This window comes from Argiope bruennichi, chromosome 9 (genome assembly GCF_947563725.1).
Source record: "Argiope bruennichi chromosome 9, qqArgBrue1.1, whole genome shotgun sequence".
In the NCBI taxonomy this organism is placed as follows: Eukaryota; Metazoa; Arthropoda; class Arachnida; order Araneae; family Araneidae; genus Argiope; species Argiope bruennichi.
Genome location: NC_079159.1, coordinates 76309095 through 76323326, shown reverse-complemented (window position 1 = coordinate 76323326; position 14232 = coordinate 76309095). Strand labels below are relative to the sequence as shown.

General features: G+C 30.3%; 1 protein-coding gene across 2 annotated transcripts in view; it reads right to left on the bottom strand.

The window, feature by feature from the left end:
- The window catches only part of LOC129984767 (uncharacterized), a 43670-nt gene extending 38334 nt beyond the window's left edge, over nt 1–5336 (bottom strand). The window contains exons 1-3 of one of the 2 annotated variants that reach the window (XM_056094721.1): nt 5229–5336; nt 1836–1936; nt 782–862 (exon numbers count right to left, since the gene is read on the bottom strand). In XM_056094721.1, coding sequence (XP_055950696.1) covers nt 782–862; nt 1836–1936; nt 5229–5238 — 192 coding nt within the window. In that variant the 5' untranslated portion in view covers nt 5239–5336. Of the gene's footprint in view, nt 1–781; nt 863–1835; nt 1966–5228 lie in introns of those variants that run through there. The other variant, XM_056094720.1, reaches the window with a different exon arrangement.
- Between the last annotated feature and the right edge of the window lie 8896 nt (nt 5337–14232).

Below are 14232 nucleotides of genomic sequence, written 5' to 3'. Positions count from 1 at the left end.
TTAAATCTAAAATCCGTCAAGAGGTCAAAATCTCATGTTCCTTAGATTTGAAATTGTAAAATCGGTTAGTAGAGAACGATTTTTTTTTTCAAAGTTCCTTTATATTTTGCTTAAGAATGTCGGGTGAACAATATTATACAATATTGCAGATATTTTTTAATATTATTCAATATTGAAAATTATTATACAATATTGCAAATATTTTTTAATATAATTCAATATTGCAAATATTTTTTAATATTATTCAATATTGAACAATATTATACAATATTGCAAATATTTTTTAATATTATTCAATATTGTACAATATATATGTGCTAATAAGTCCATTCATCTTCACATGGTTACACCAAGTGCACCCTATCAATTTAAAATTCAATACATATTTTTTTAAAATATCTTTGTATGTCTAAATGTATAGTGTTAAAGTTCTACCATGTTTAAGACAATGCATATTTAGATTTTGGACTCATGTACAATTACATTGGTAATCAATTGTCAGCCAGTAATGGCGTCAAGTGAATTGATTCTTATTATACAACATGGAATTAGATCTTCATTGATGTTAAATTTTTTTAAGATGTATCAATTGATGAAAAAAACATTCGTCACATAACATTTTTCATGAAAGTCACATTAAATGCGAACATTTGCTTATTTTAGATGAATTGCGTAAAATTAAAAGACACCTGATAAAGAAATATATATCATTCAATTTTTAATCATTACTGAAGAATATATTCTTAAAGGGAGAAATAAAATATCTGAAATTTTTACTTACCAAATTAGAATAAATCAATGTTAAATTTCTGATATCAGTAGGAAAAAGTTTCCCCATATCTCCTCCGTGGAGTTTCATGGACTGGAAAAAAAATAGAGTAAATGATGTGAACTCGTTGGCAAAATTGGAATAATTTAAACGCACTACTCAAATTTTTAGAAAATGAATACTTTCTGATCTGATTTATTTATTCCTTTTTTCACCTGTAAACTTATGCAATTTTTTTTATTTTGTGGGCTTCTAAAATTTCATTAAACTTTATAGGCGATTTGAAATTCAACTCGATTTAATACATTGATTTTCGCAAGAAATATGATTGTTCTTCTCTCAAAATGCTTGCCACAGCTTCTTCGCCCTAAAATCTCACACTAAGAACATATCTCTTATATGAAATCAGTTTGAAAGTAATATATATTAATTTATTGATAGGGAATAATACTATGCGATATCCCGACCTAGTCAGAGGGCATGTGAGAAGCTTGATGGGGCCGCCGAAGAGCAACCCCTCCTAGCGAGAAGGAACAAACTACACTTGATGACATCGGACCCTTGCAAACAATAAAGAACCCTCTAGAGAAAAAGCATTACATTTTACATTACATATTAAGTTGTGAAACATTAAAAATGCATTAAATACCTTACTTTTTAAAAACAAAAGCTTTGACAAAATGTCCCTAATAGAATATTTAATTATTGGAATTTTTATGAGTTCTTCAACGTCAAAAGACATCTAATTTCTTGCCCATCTGAGTCTGTGTTATCGCCATAGTGTACAGGCTTTGATCACGTGATTTATAAATCCTTCTTCGATGCCATACTGACAAGTCGAACTTTGCAAAGAAACGACTTTGATGCACAAAAAATACACCATGGTCAGTGTGTACTTGGTTAAGATAAAAATCCTCCTCAATTCGGTTAACCGAAACATTTTTTTAAATGTTGATAGGTTGTTCGTCCATAGATGGAATTATCCAAATTTGTTACAGTGTGTACCTATTCCAATAAAATATTGAATAATTATTTCAATAAAATTAAAAAAATCAACATTACTCACATCGCAATCTTCATCATCACTTGCAACTTTTCGACAGCATCTCTTACTGCTGACTAGCAAATGCAGGGGCTCCTGAACTCCAGTATTGGTCACTGTCATATCTACAAAGGAAGATTTCATGTCAGGTATTTTGTTTTAAGAATCATATTTATCTTATTTAACGTGCCATTAAGGCATTCCACATTTCTAATGTTCGCGAACTCTTAGCATGGATGGTGTTAAAATTTTATTTGCACCTTTGAAGTTCAAGGGTTTTACACCCGATGGCGCGGTGCGCCTATCATGGGTTTTGTTTATATTGAGTCAGTCTCTATCTGTGTAATGTGATGTCTATTATTGTTGTTTTCGTCTTTGCGTGCTTTTTTCCTATGTAAATGTGCTAGCTGCTTCTGAAATAAAATGTGGAAAATCCACTCGTTGTCTCCAATTCCTTTCTGATAAGTAAGAGCTTTTTGAATGATCTATTTGCTAATTGAAATATGAACGTGAATTTGAAATAAAGTTTAATCAGATGGTATGAACAAGCTATGTTACTCGGAGCACGGGGACGTAAAATGTGAGAAACAAAGTTAGTGAGTTATTTCTATATTTTAACTCAGAAAAAAACATTTTTACTTTCTCAAATGTGTAGTATAGAGAAAGTATAGTAATCGCCAAAAAAAAAAAATCGAATCTATATTTTTGACGAATTTCTATGTTTTCAACCATTTGAGTTAGAAAAACGCATTTTCAGAAAATATCCGTCTGTCTGCCTGTGACAAAGATAACTTAAAAGCGTTTTGAGCTGAGGATTGTAATTTGGTATATGGTCTTTGCACCAAATTTGCAGATTTGTACCAAATAATTCGTAAAATCTGTTTAGAGGAAGTCCATCTGTCCGGCTGTTCGTATAGAAGTAAACACGATAGTTACTTCATAAACAGAGCTAAATAGATAAAATTCGGTACACAGTTTTGATATCAATAATGTAGACACCTGTTAAATTTTCAGCCAAATCCAGCTATAGGTTGCCTATCTGTTGGCCTGTACTTTAAGAAATAAGTAAACATGATCATTTAAAACGCAATGATATATATCAAATTTGGTATCTGATTTTATGATTACATGTCAATTTTTTGTTCTCATCGGTGGAGAAAAACGTGTCTAAAACACAAATTCAGTTTTTGAATACTATTAATGCTTGCCAGGGATTAATCGCCAAGGATGATACGATATATTCAACAAAAAGGCTAAATTCAAGCCAAAGGCTAATATTTCGTAACTATTGTTCGTCAATACCATGTAAGGCGTTCTCTGACAGGACACGTTTATTAGAGAATATGCGGAAGAATTTTGAGGATATCACTACTACTACCACTGGTTTCATTTAGATAATGAGAAGGGAATACAATAAATATAAAATTTGAAGAAAAAAGCAGAGAAACAAGAAGAAAATTCTATTTGTATGCATTTACTTTTATTTCTCAAAGAATAGTAATGATTAAAACTGCATAAAAAGACAAGACTCTTTAAATAATTCGTTGTATGGAAAAGTAAAATATTAAAAGTTTATTGCAGATTCAAATGTTTTATAACGCACTAAATATCTATATGTCGTTTAAGTAAATATTGGAGATTGTTGGTACCTTTGATAGATTTTTTGGTGTTTATTAGTTTCTTGTATATGAAGTATAGAGAAAATATTGTAATCATCAAGAAAAAAAAGTGAAATTGATGAATCTCCACATTTCAAATCTTCCTAAGTTCGAAAAACACATTTTTTTTTTTTTGCACTATATCTGCCTTTCTATCTAAAAACGTTATAATTCAGAAACGTTTTAATTTAGATGGATAAAATTTGGTTTATAATATTTATACTAATTTTGCAAATTTCTGGCAAATTTTAAACAAAGGAAGTCTGTCTGTCCGAATATAAGTTAACACTATAGTTATGAGATGAAGAAAGATAAACGGATAGAATTTAGAACACAGATTTAACATCAAAAGTGTAAATACCTGTTAAATTCGAAAAAAAAAAATTCTTCAAGAGATTGATCGTCTATGGGGCTGTACTTTCAGAAGAAATGGAACGCGATATAAAAGTAGTAACTTAAACATATAAAATTTGGAATGTGATCATATGATTACAATTGTAGTTTTGTGTAAAATATTTACTTAATCCGCTGTATCTAAAACGCAAATTCAGTTAGAGAAAAGAAGACACAAAAGAAATCAAGAAATAGGCTTCAAATAGGCAATTTAATGGAATGCAAAACCAGAGTTAACTATCGCCAGATGGGTGAGCGCTTTGACTTGCCTATGGAAATCAATTTCATATCTTTAAAAACAATTTTAAAAATGGTCTCTGTGATGTTTAGACTAAAAAAATTACCTTTTTAATAATATCCATTTCATTTCATTTCATTATTCTTTTTGTCTTAATTTTAATACTATTTTTAAATTATTTTGATACACAATATATAATGGTAATAGAATGTTAAGATGTTAATGTTTTAAATGTTAAGATGGAATTCAAATTTATCTAACGAAACAGTCACTTGCATGCTTTTACCAATTAACTCCATAGTAGGTTTTTTTATCAGTTCTGCTATTATTTCATAATATATATTTTAACTTGAAGTAAATTTATTCAACTGAATTCATGTTTTCTTTTTCAGTTTTATCAAAAAATTAAGTGAATTAAAAAAATTCCGTATTAATTATTTGACAACCTAAAACGTCAAAAATCTGGGCAAATAAGTAGGTCGCTAAAAGAAAGTACTTTGAGAAAACCTTCTTGAATCGAATATCCTATTTTACTCTAAATGTAAAGTATTGCATTCTTAATTAATCATCATGGTGCACAAAGATACAGCATAGTATAATTTTACGTTTAAACCTCTGTAACACTTTTTTGGTTAAGAATAGAAAAATTAAAGCTATATAAAGCAAGATAATTTATTTATATATAGTATTCATGCAATAATATCATTTTTAATGGTATCAAAAATATTGTTACAAATCTGTAAGGTGATTTAAGATTTAAACTTGGTAAACTTTTGACCTAGAAATTCAACTAATTAATGCATTAATATTTCCTACATTACATATACGTTTTAATCATTGGTTCTTTCCTTTAATAATATCCTTTTTATAACTCTTAATAAATAATCTCATGAATCCTTTAACCCATAAAATATTCAATTTGATAAAAAAAATGCTTCTATTTTAATTTTGATATCATTATGTGAATAAAATTTGCATTTTCAATTCAATGAGGTTATTGACTAAAATATTTTGAGGTATGCAGGTGAATATATATAAATATTGCTCTGAAGAAAATTATTTAAAATAGGAGATATTTAGCAATAAGGTACAATGCCAAAAGAAAGAAGTCGTTAAAAAATTACTCACAAAATATCATAGCTACATCTCCCTTTTTCAGTTCCTCTACACCATCGTCCTGAAACGAAACAAATTTTTGTGATTTTAGATGGAAAAAAAACTGCTCTTTTCTATTTCTTTTAGCCACTGGTTTATTTTTACACCCTCTAGGTTTACTTTGAGATTTTCAGCTTACACCAAGATCACCAAACGTCATTTTACGTAAGATACTAATATTTTGCCTGTACGGATGTATTCCCGAGTTTATTTGGAGATTTTTTGAATGATTACACCAAGAATATAAATTCCAATTTGTAAATTGTCAAACTTTCGACACTTTGTATTTTTTGGCGATGTATCCCTGGGGCCATAAAAATAAACAAGTATCTTAGCTTATCTTCTGATGATTAAATTATGAAAGTGAATTTAGAACAACATGAAGTCGTTAAATTGAAATCCTAATTGCAAACTTCTACATTTTGCTAACAGTGGTACAAGTGATGAGTAATAGGCAGTGCTACAGAAAATATTTCTCTGCGGAATATAAATGAAGAATATTAAAGGAAAAACAATTTTATCTCTGAGTAGTACAAATTTTTTAGTTTTGATTAGATGAATTCAAAACTATAAAAAGCAGCAATGGCAACAACAACAAAAATCTCATCAAAAATCGAATTTGGTTTTACATATGAAGAATCTAGACGGCTGAGCGGCAAATTTCAGCTGTAGGAAATTTCCCGAACTTCTCTAAATTCAACGAATGAAAAGGAAATATTTGTTTTCCGATCTGTCACTTGCCGATGTACAAAGCGAGAAACATGGTGTTTAGAAAGCAAATTGCGCAGCCTCAGATCTTCATATACCCTACGTGACGACTCATTTTCTGTGTTCTTCTTCTTCTTCTTCTTTTTTTTCCATTATTTTATTTTTATTTGCGTAGCGATCAATGTGATAGTAAATAAATAAATAAAAACTGAAAAAATATCAAGTTTTCAAAAATAGTATCAGGATAGCTGTTGTTTTGCAGGTGTAATAAATCACATTGACCATTAAGTCGTTGCTGAGTAATGCGATTAAGGAAAAAAAAGTTGTAGGGATTTGCCATTTAGTGTAATAATCTAATGATTGATTTTGAATTTCTTTATGTGAAGGAAAAAAATACGCATTTATCTTTTCTTGAAACTAATATCATTAAATTGTAATAGCGATGCACTTTAGAAGCCTTGTAAACTTTCGTGAGATAACATTTATCTGATTTGAAGAAGATAACGTCTGGTCTCGCAGCTATGTGTCCATTTACAAATAAGATCCTTTCCAAGAGTAGATAAGTGCGGATAACTGATATGTATGATATGTTAAATCTGTCACAGTTAAAAATAATTCCTCTCCACAGGCTGAAATGTTCAAAGGTAGATTCCTTATCGTGTAAGAATATTTTCGAATTTCTCTCAATCCGTAGGCAAAAATAAGGAAATATTGTGTTGTGAATTTGATTTGGTAATCTGCGTTATTTGGATGGATGAATGATTGGAACTTTATAAAAATCTATTTACTATACATTTAGCACACACATTTATAATATCATTTCATGATATTTATATACATACATTAGACGTATTTAAGAGTTGATACATCGTCGTATTTATTGTCAGATTATTATTATTATTGAATTAGATAAATTGAAAGTTTTAGCAGCAAAGGCTGTCATCCCCTAATGTCAGAGAGTCAGAGTTAATATATATATATGTGTGTGTGTGTGTGTGTGTGTGTGTGTGTGTGTGTGTGTGTGTGTGTGTGTGTGTGTGTGTGTGTGTGTGTGTGTGTGTGTGTGTGTGTGTAATGATATTTTAAACTCTTAATTCAATCCAAATTAATTTCCAAAACTTTATCTTAATTTAGCCCATAGTAATTTCATTTCTCTTATTTCGTGATCCAATTTCACTTTCGGTTTAATTAATTCCTCTGTAAAAATAATGCGCCATCAGTACTACGTATCAAGTGAAAGTGATACTTTTCCCTTATCAGAGGTCAAAATATGTATTTCATCTGCACGTGGCCGGAAATCCTATGTTATATAAGGCTAATCATAATTTGTTTCGCCCTTTTCGCTTCTTTCTTACTTCTGCTTTTGTGCCGCACTGCGTCTTCTTGTAAAAAATCATGCAGGCCACTCGGAATAGAATAAAAGAGAATTAAAAATACCATGTCTCCTCACTGCGTCAAACCTGCGTTCTACTTTTCAGAAATAATATATATATATATATATATATATATATATATATATATATATATATATATATTGATATTGATATTGATATAAACTTCAGAGAACGAAGAAAAATTTAAAGAAAGCGCTAATGAAAAATAGTTTTTTGGATCAAAATTTTAAAAGACAACATTTTTTTGTGATTGAAAGTGAGCTTGCTACAAAGGTATATTCTTTGAGTTAAATACTTCAAACAGTGCCCAAGAATATGTTCAATATCATGTTTTTGGTTATGGTAGATACAGTCAGGGTTATCGTAATTTCAGATTTATTCAGTAGAGCTAGTGTTACCGTTCGATAAAAAGTCTAGTATACTAGTGTTAATGTTGCCGATTCTAAAATGTTAAATAAAACAAAATTATAGATAGCCTAGATGTCTAATTCAGTCTATTAGAAGAAAACAATATATTGCATACTGAAGCGACTATAGATGACTTTATCGATACCGCATTCTAGCATTTGCAAAAGAAATATGACCTGTCTTGCCACATTTAAATAAATAAATAATTATAATCAAATATATTCGAGGGAACTAAAGTACATCCGACTTTTGAAAAGTTCTAAATGCTGACAATTTTAGCATAATGTTGCCACTAAATATTTCTGCTTCTTTATTTTTATTTAATTAATTTCTTGTACACTTAGTATAGAGAAAGCTTAGTAATCGTCAAAAAATTCGAACTCAGATTTTGACGAAATTTCACGTTTTATACCTCCCTAAAGTTCGAAAAACACATTTTTGGAAAATATCCGTCTGCCTGTCTGTGACAAAGATAATTCAAAAACGATACAAAGTTATCGATACAAAAACCATGACAAATCGATACAAAAACTGTAACAAAAATAACTCATAATCACAATTGAAATACGCTATACTGTCTTTATATTAAATTTGATTTCTATCAAATTTTGAGTAAAATTTGTTTAGAGGAAGTTTGTCTGTCTGGCTGTTCGTATATAAATTAGTAAAATAACTATAAAACGAAGAGAGTTAGGTAGATAAAATGCAGCACACAGATTTAACATCTATTGTGTAGACACTTGTCAAATTTTGAGCCAAATTATTAAAGAGTGATTGTCTGTCTGTCTATACTTTCTGAAAGATGTAAATACGATCATTCAAAAACACAATGACTTAAACATAGTAAATTTGGTTTGGGATTTTTGTGACTACTGGTTCAGTTTCGTGTCAAATCTTTGTTTCACTTGTTTGAGAAAAATGTGCCTAAAGCACAAATTGGATTTTTGGATACTATTAACGGCATGCTAGGGATTAATCACCAAAAAACACGCCAAGATGACACGATAGATCATTAAGGCTAAATTCACAGCAATAATTAATATTTCTTTACTATTGTACGCCAATGCCTGGCAAGGCAATCTCTGGCCTGACAATTTTTTTTACAGAGTATGCAAGAAAGTTTGAGAAGACCACTCCAGCTGATTTTTTTTTCAAGTTAATAGACTTTGGTCCATGTCCATTAAAACTATTTCATGTTAAGGAAAGAAATGCAAAAAAAAAAAAAAAAATCCTTATTGAAATGTAACAAAGTTATGTTAAAAATTGTCGAAGCTACGGTGTGAAAATTATTTTTCAGGTCCTAATTTCTAAGCAATTAAAACTATTGGAAAACCTTTAATACAAAGTTGTTTATCTTAACGAGTAATTATAATCACATACATTCATTCAATTAGATTTATTTTTCTATCTTCAACTGAAAGGAAGTTATGAGGAAATGAAAATTTCAGAGCACACCATTTTTCTCCTTCTTTTAGCCAGGTGGCTCATCTGCAAACTCACCCAAGATTTTTACTCTACTTACAACATATCTCAGGGAAGTTAAAATCCAATTAAAATTACTCTAATTATCAAGTTAACAAAATAAGATAAGAAAAGCAGCATAATTTTCGAACTCTCGTGTATAATTTTGGAACAGCAGGTGGTTTTATATTCTAGGGACCACGATCGATGAAGATCTGTAGAAATTTTACTGAATTTTGTCATGAGAACCATTGAAATAACCCTGTAAAGAATCCATCTAATTTCCTTAAAAACTTTTCAGTTTTGAGATACGAATTTAAACTTTTATTTATAGAAATTTTGGGTACGACCGAAGTTTAACCCCCTGCTTTGCGCCATTTTAAAAAATCGCCAACTCGCCAATAACGGTCTTGCGCCATGTTTTGCGAAATGTTCAAAAGCGAGGGAGCAGATGTCCAATCAGAGCACATAATAAAGGCGAAAGATAATAGGTTTGCCAGTCTGGAGTTTTCCAGCTTTGGCGCGTTATCGCAACTTGGGGAAGAAGTGGGTTAAACTCCGGTTCACCCGCCTTTTGATACAAAGGACTTGGTACAGATTGGTAGACAATGCTTCAGTCACAAAATAGAGCCAGGTACAGATAGATTATAAATAAATGGAAAAATTTGACTTAAAATAGAAAAATGTCAGCATGCCAAACCTCTTGTGCTAATTTGAAAAAAGGACAAAAAAAAGGATGCGCCATATTACTGATAATATATAATCTTAAGTTGTGTAAATGTAACATAAAAATTGTGAAATGTGTAAATAAAACCAAAATTCCTAGTTAACAATAAATAACGATAACTGTAAAAAAATTCAGTAGAAAATTGTTTTGATTTAATTGTTAATATTTCTTGTTTCAGTTCATAATAAAGCAAATTAAATATATTTTGATATAAATGAAAAAAAAAAAAACTTACATAGTTTTTACCTTTATTAATATTGGAATACTATCCGCTTCAGCATTTTGTATTTGAATAAAGTAAACTTGAAAGAAAAAGGAAACAAAGAATAAAAATACTTCATCAGATCTCATAATGATATAATATCGTTATAGAAAACAAACAAACGAGTTGATGTTTTCAATTTTCAGGTATAAAGAATAAAATAAAAGGAAATAAAGCATTATTTTTTAAATGATCAGTAAAACGTTTGAATGAGAGAAAGTATTTGATTTTTATAACTAAACACCAAGTTCAAACGTTAAACATACGAAAAACAATATAATTTTCACACGCAGTTTGTAGAATTTAGATATTGTTTTGTTTATAAGTTTATCTGGGAAATTTGCTTTTAACATTTGAAATTTCATGGTTAGAAGAACGAGCAAAAGCTATTAAAAACTTATTTAATATTCTAACTTTTATAATTATTTTTTGAAAACCTATTAGGCAAATTCAAAATAAAATACCTGATGATAACATGGCCATTCTTATTTTAAACTTAAACTGTGATGACTGCACAAGTATTTAAAAAAAATTAAACGGGAGTGATGGTTATTGGCATCTGGCCACTTTAAGTTTTTATAACATTTTTACTTTTACAACTCGAGATTTTGATGAACCTCTACGTTTTAAACAGCTTTGAATCTGAAAAACACATTTTTGAAATTTGTAATTGAATACGATAGCTGAGAAACGATTGGAGGTAAAGAGATAGAATTTGATGCCTGGTCTCTACTCCAAATTTATAGATTTTTATTAAATTTTCTATGAAATTCATTCTGAGAAATCTTGACCTTCTAATTAAGTGCACGTGAAGGTGATAACTAGAAAGCACAAAGAGCCGGGATGCCCTGGATGAAAGGGCGTTGGATTCACATCCCTTGGGTTGTAAGTTCGAACCCGCCGACCGAAGACTCTTTATGTACGTGGCTGGTGCAAGTATAAATCAACCGTGGTCACAAAATCCTCCAAGTCTGGGCAGTACCTCTGGGGGTACTGAATCAGAGGTGATCGTTCTCTGATTCAGGTCTAAATTACAATCTGTGGATGAGTGAATGAAATGTAGTCTGTCCATGAAAAAATCTATGACGCATGAGTAGCAAAGACGCTTTAGATGGTGCCTCTGAAACAGAAGACGCTAATACCCGGCTAAAAATCGTTGCTTCGTCAACGGGCTTGTCTATAACAAGTGCCATAAACAAACCATCAGCAAACCACCTGAAAGGAAGAATTCTTTGCAGAATTTTTGCATCCAAAATGCAGATCCACATAAAAATTTAATCCATATCCCTCTACTGGTTAATCATTAATCGATTTGTAGTTTCACTTGTATATAAACGCAATTTATTCAAAAGTCCAACGATTTAGCTAAATGAAATTTCATACATGATCTTAGTACTAAAATTGTAATTATGTGACCAATTTTGTCTTACTGTCTAAGCCGGGGTAAGTTAAGGACAACAGCTTTGTTAGAGAGAAAACAAGAAGCTTTAAGGGAGACCACTTTTATTGGTTAAAAAAATTTAGATTAATTCTAAAGCTACGAAGTGACCATATTATCATTAAAAACCATAATTTGAATTATCTGCTTTAATTGATGATTTGTAACATAATCAAAAAATGGGCGGCTCAAAAGAAACATTTAGTACCCTAATAATTTTATACATGATTACTATATGAGCCATCTGTTTTACGATAAAAAGAGTGGAATTGATGAGAGTTAACACAGAGCCATTTTTTTTTCAAAAGCTATCCGAGTGACGCGATTTTTATCTATACTCATTCAAATAAATCTAAACATGGTCCTTTACTTTTTTTTTATAAAATAAAAATGCTTTGTAAACTAGTTAAATAAATACATAATGGCCAATGAAGATAGTGGTGACCGAAGCATAATATGACCTTTTCCTCGTCTTCAATTAGCATTCGTGCTTGAGCAATCTCTTTTACGATTTAAAAAAAATGGAATTGAAGAGAGTTAAAGCAGATACATTTTTTTTTCAAAAGTTATCCGAGTGAGGCTATTTTAATCTGTACTCATGCTGATCTAGTGTACACTTCGGATGAGTTTTTCTGCCTGTGTACTCGTGTTTTCGTGTAGTAGCCACGTCGTTATTTGCTTTGTGTCTATCGAGCTGTTTCATCGTGCATCCGCATCAACGAACTCTGCGATTTTTGGACTTTGAATTCTTCACAACAAAATTATATTATTAAATGTTCACGATTTAAAGACGGACTTCTTCTTGAATTTAGTCTATTGGAAATTGGAAGCAAATTCTCTTTCCATTTGGATTGATTCAATTTTTTAACACCGAATTTTCAAGCAACAGAAGGGATATAGAACAGGACGAATATCTATTATTTTTCAAGTGATGAGGTCAGCAGCTACGTTGTTACCTCTCTCCAAACACTCATGCCATATCAGAAATAAGACTGTGACCCTAAACATCAGATTTGACATGTATCGGCCTCACTCATATAAAGGATCTCTGGTGGAATAGGGCTTCAGATACAAAATCCTCTGGTCCTCAATCTTATAACAACTTTTTAAAAAAATCTCTTATATTCGAAACAGATCTCTAAATTTTGAATAGCAGCTTTACAAGGATGTCAATGAACTCTGTAATCTTTTCGTTAAATTCTTCTACAATTCCAAATTAAGGATTGTTTAAGACTTCATATTGTGAATTTAACAGATGATCGATTTGTGATTATAAATACATTATTATATATTATACTGTTTATGGCATGGATGCCAGGAAGAACAATAATGCTTTCTGTCTTCTGCAGGGAATTATGTCTCCATATTTTCAATATGGAATTTAAAAAAAAAATGGTTCTAATGATGATTTTCGATTGTCATAATATTGTCGAAGGGAAACAATGGACCTGAAGTTGTTTTGTTGTTGTTGTCCTGTTGTTCAATTTGCTTTTATTCAGCAATCTTTAAAAGCATAGATAAATCCATTGAGTACACAAAAGACAAATAGTTTTTCAGTTGTAATTTTAATTAATTGATTGACAGTCGAAAATTTAAATTTAAGCATATGAATCTCACATGTTTTTAACTAACATATAAATTTTGATGAGGTTTCTTAGTAATCACTAAGAAATCTAGGCGATTGGGATACAGAATTTTCTTTTCGAACTTTGCACTCAGAAGTTGGCATTCATGAATGTAAACATTGCGGAGACTCGTTAACCGGAGGACGCTTGAACCCCCCATTTGAAGTTGAAAGGGGGGAGCAGTGGGGGGAAGCAGCACTGGAGGACGGATTTCATTCCGCTAGTGATGGAAATGGGGGAATCGATGTATGGTTGCTTTCGGAAAAGCTTTTTTCGCCAAAATTTGAAAATTTATTTACCCGCCAAGAATGAAGCGCATTTTTGGAATGTATAGGGTGGAGTGTGGTCGAATGTCGGTTGGATCTATGATGAAGGCAGACCTTATTTATGCACGATCTTTTTTAATAAAAGAATAATACCGTGTTATATTATATTTATTTTTGCTCATAATTAAGTTTTATGAATCTAATTTTTGACTAGAAATTAATGTTGACTGTGGCTGAGAACAGTGGGAACTTGGGAAAGCTGAATTTTCTACAGGCGCCTTCTATTTATAATTAATTAAATGGCAAGAAACTAATATGTTAACTCATAATTAAATTCTATCTTCTATTGGTTTGTTAAATGAAATTTAAAGATTTCACAAAGTAATGGAATGAACTTATAAGTTTCTTTTAAATTCTTAATGGAAGCTAAAAATGATGCTTTATTCGGAATACAAATTCGATGTAGTTTTCATTTTATTTCTTGCAATTTGGCTGTATTCATTGGAAAGTATTTTAGTTTTTTTATACTATTAATTTTAATGCCCATATTTTGTTTGCTGTTGTACAAAGCTATATGTTTTTTTTTTTTAAATTAGCTAAAAAAAATTTTAAATGATGCTTTTAAAAAATTATATATATTTTTTTACCTAATTAAGTAATAAATTAGTGTTATAGAACATTTAAAACA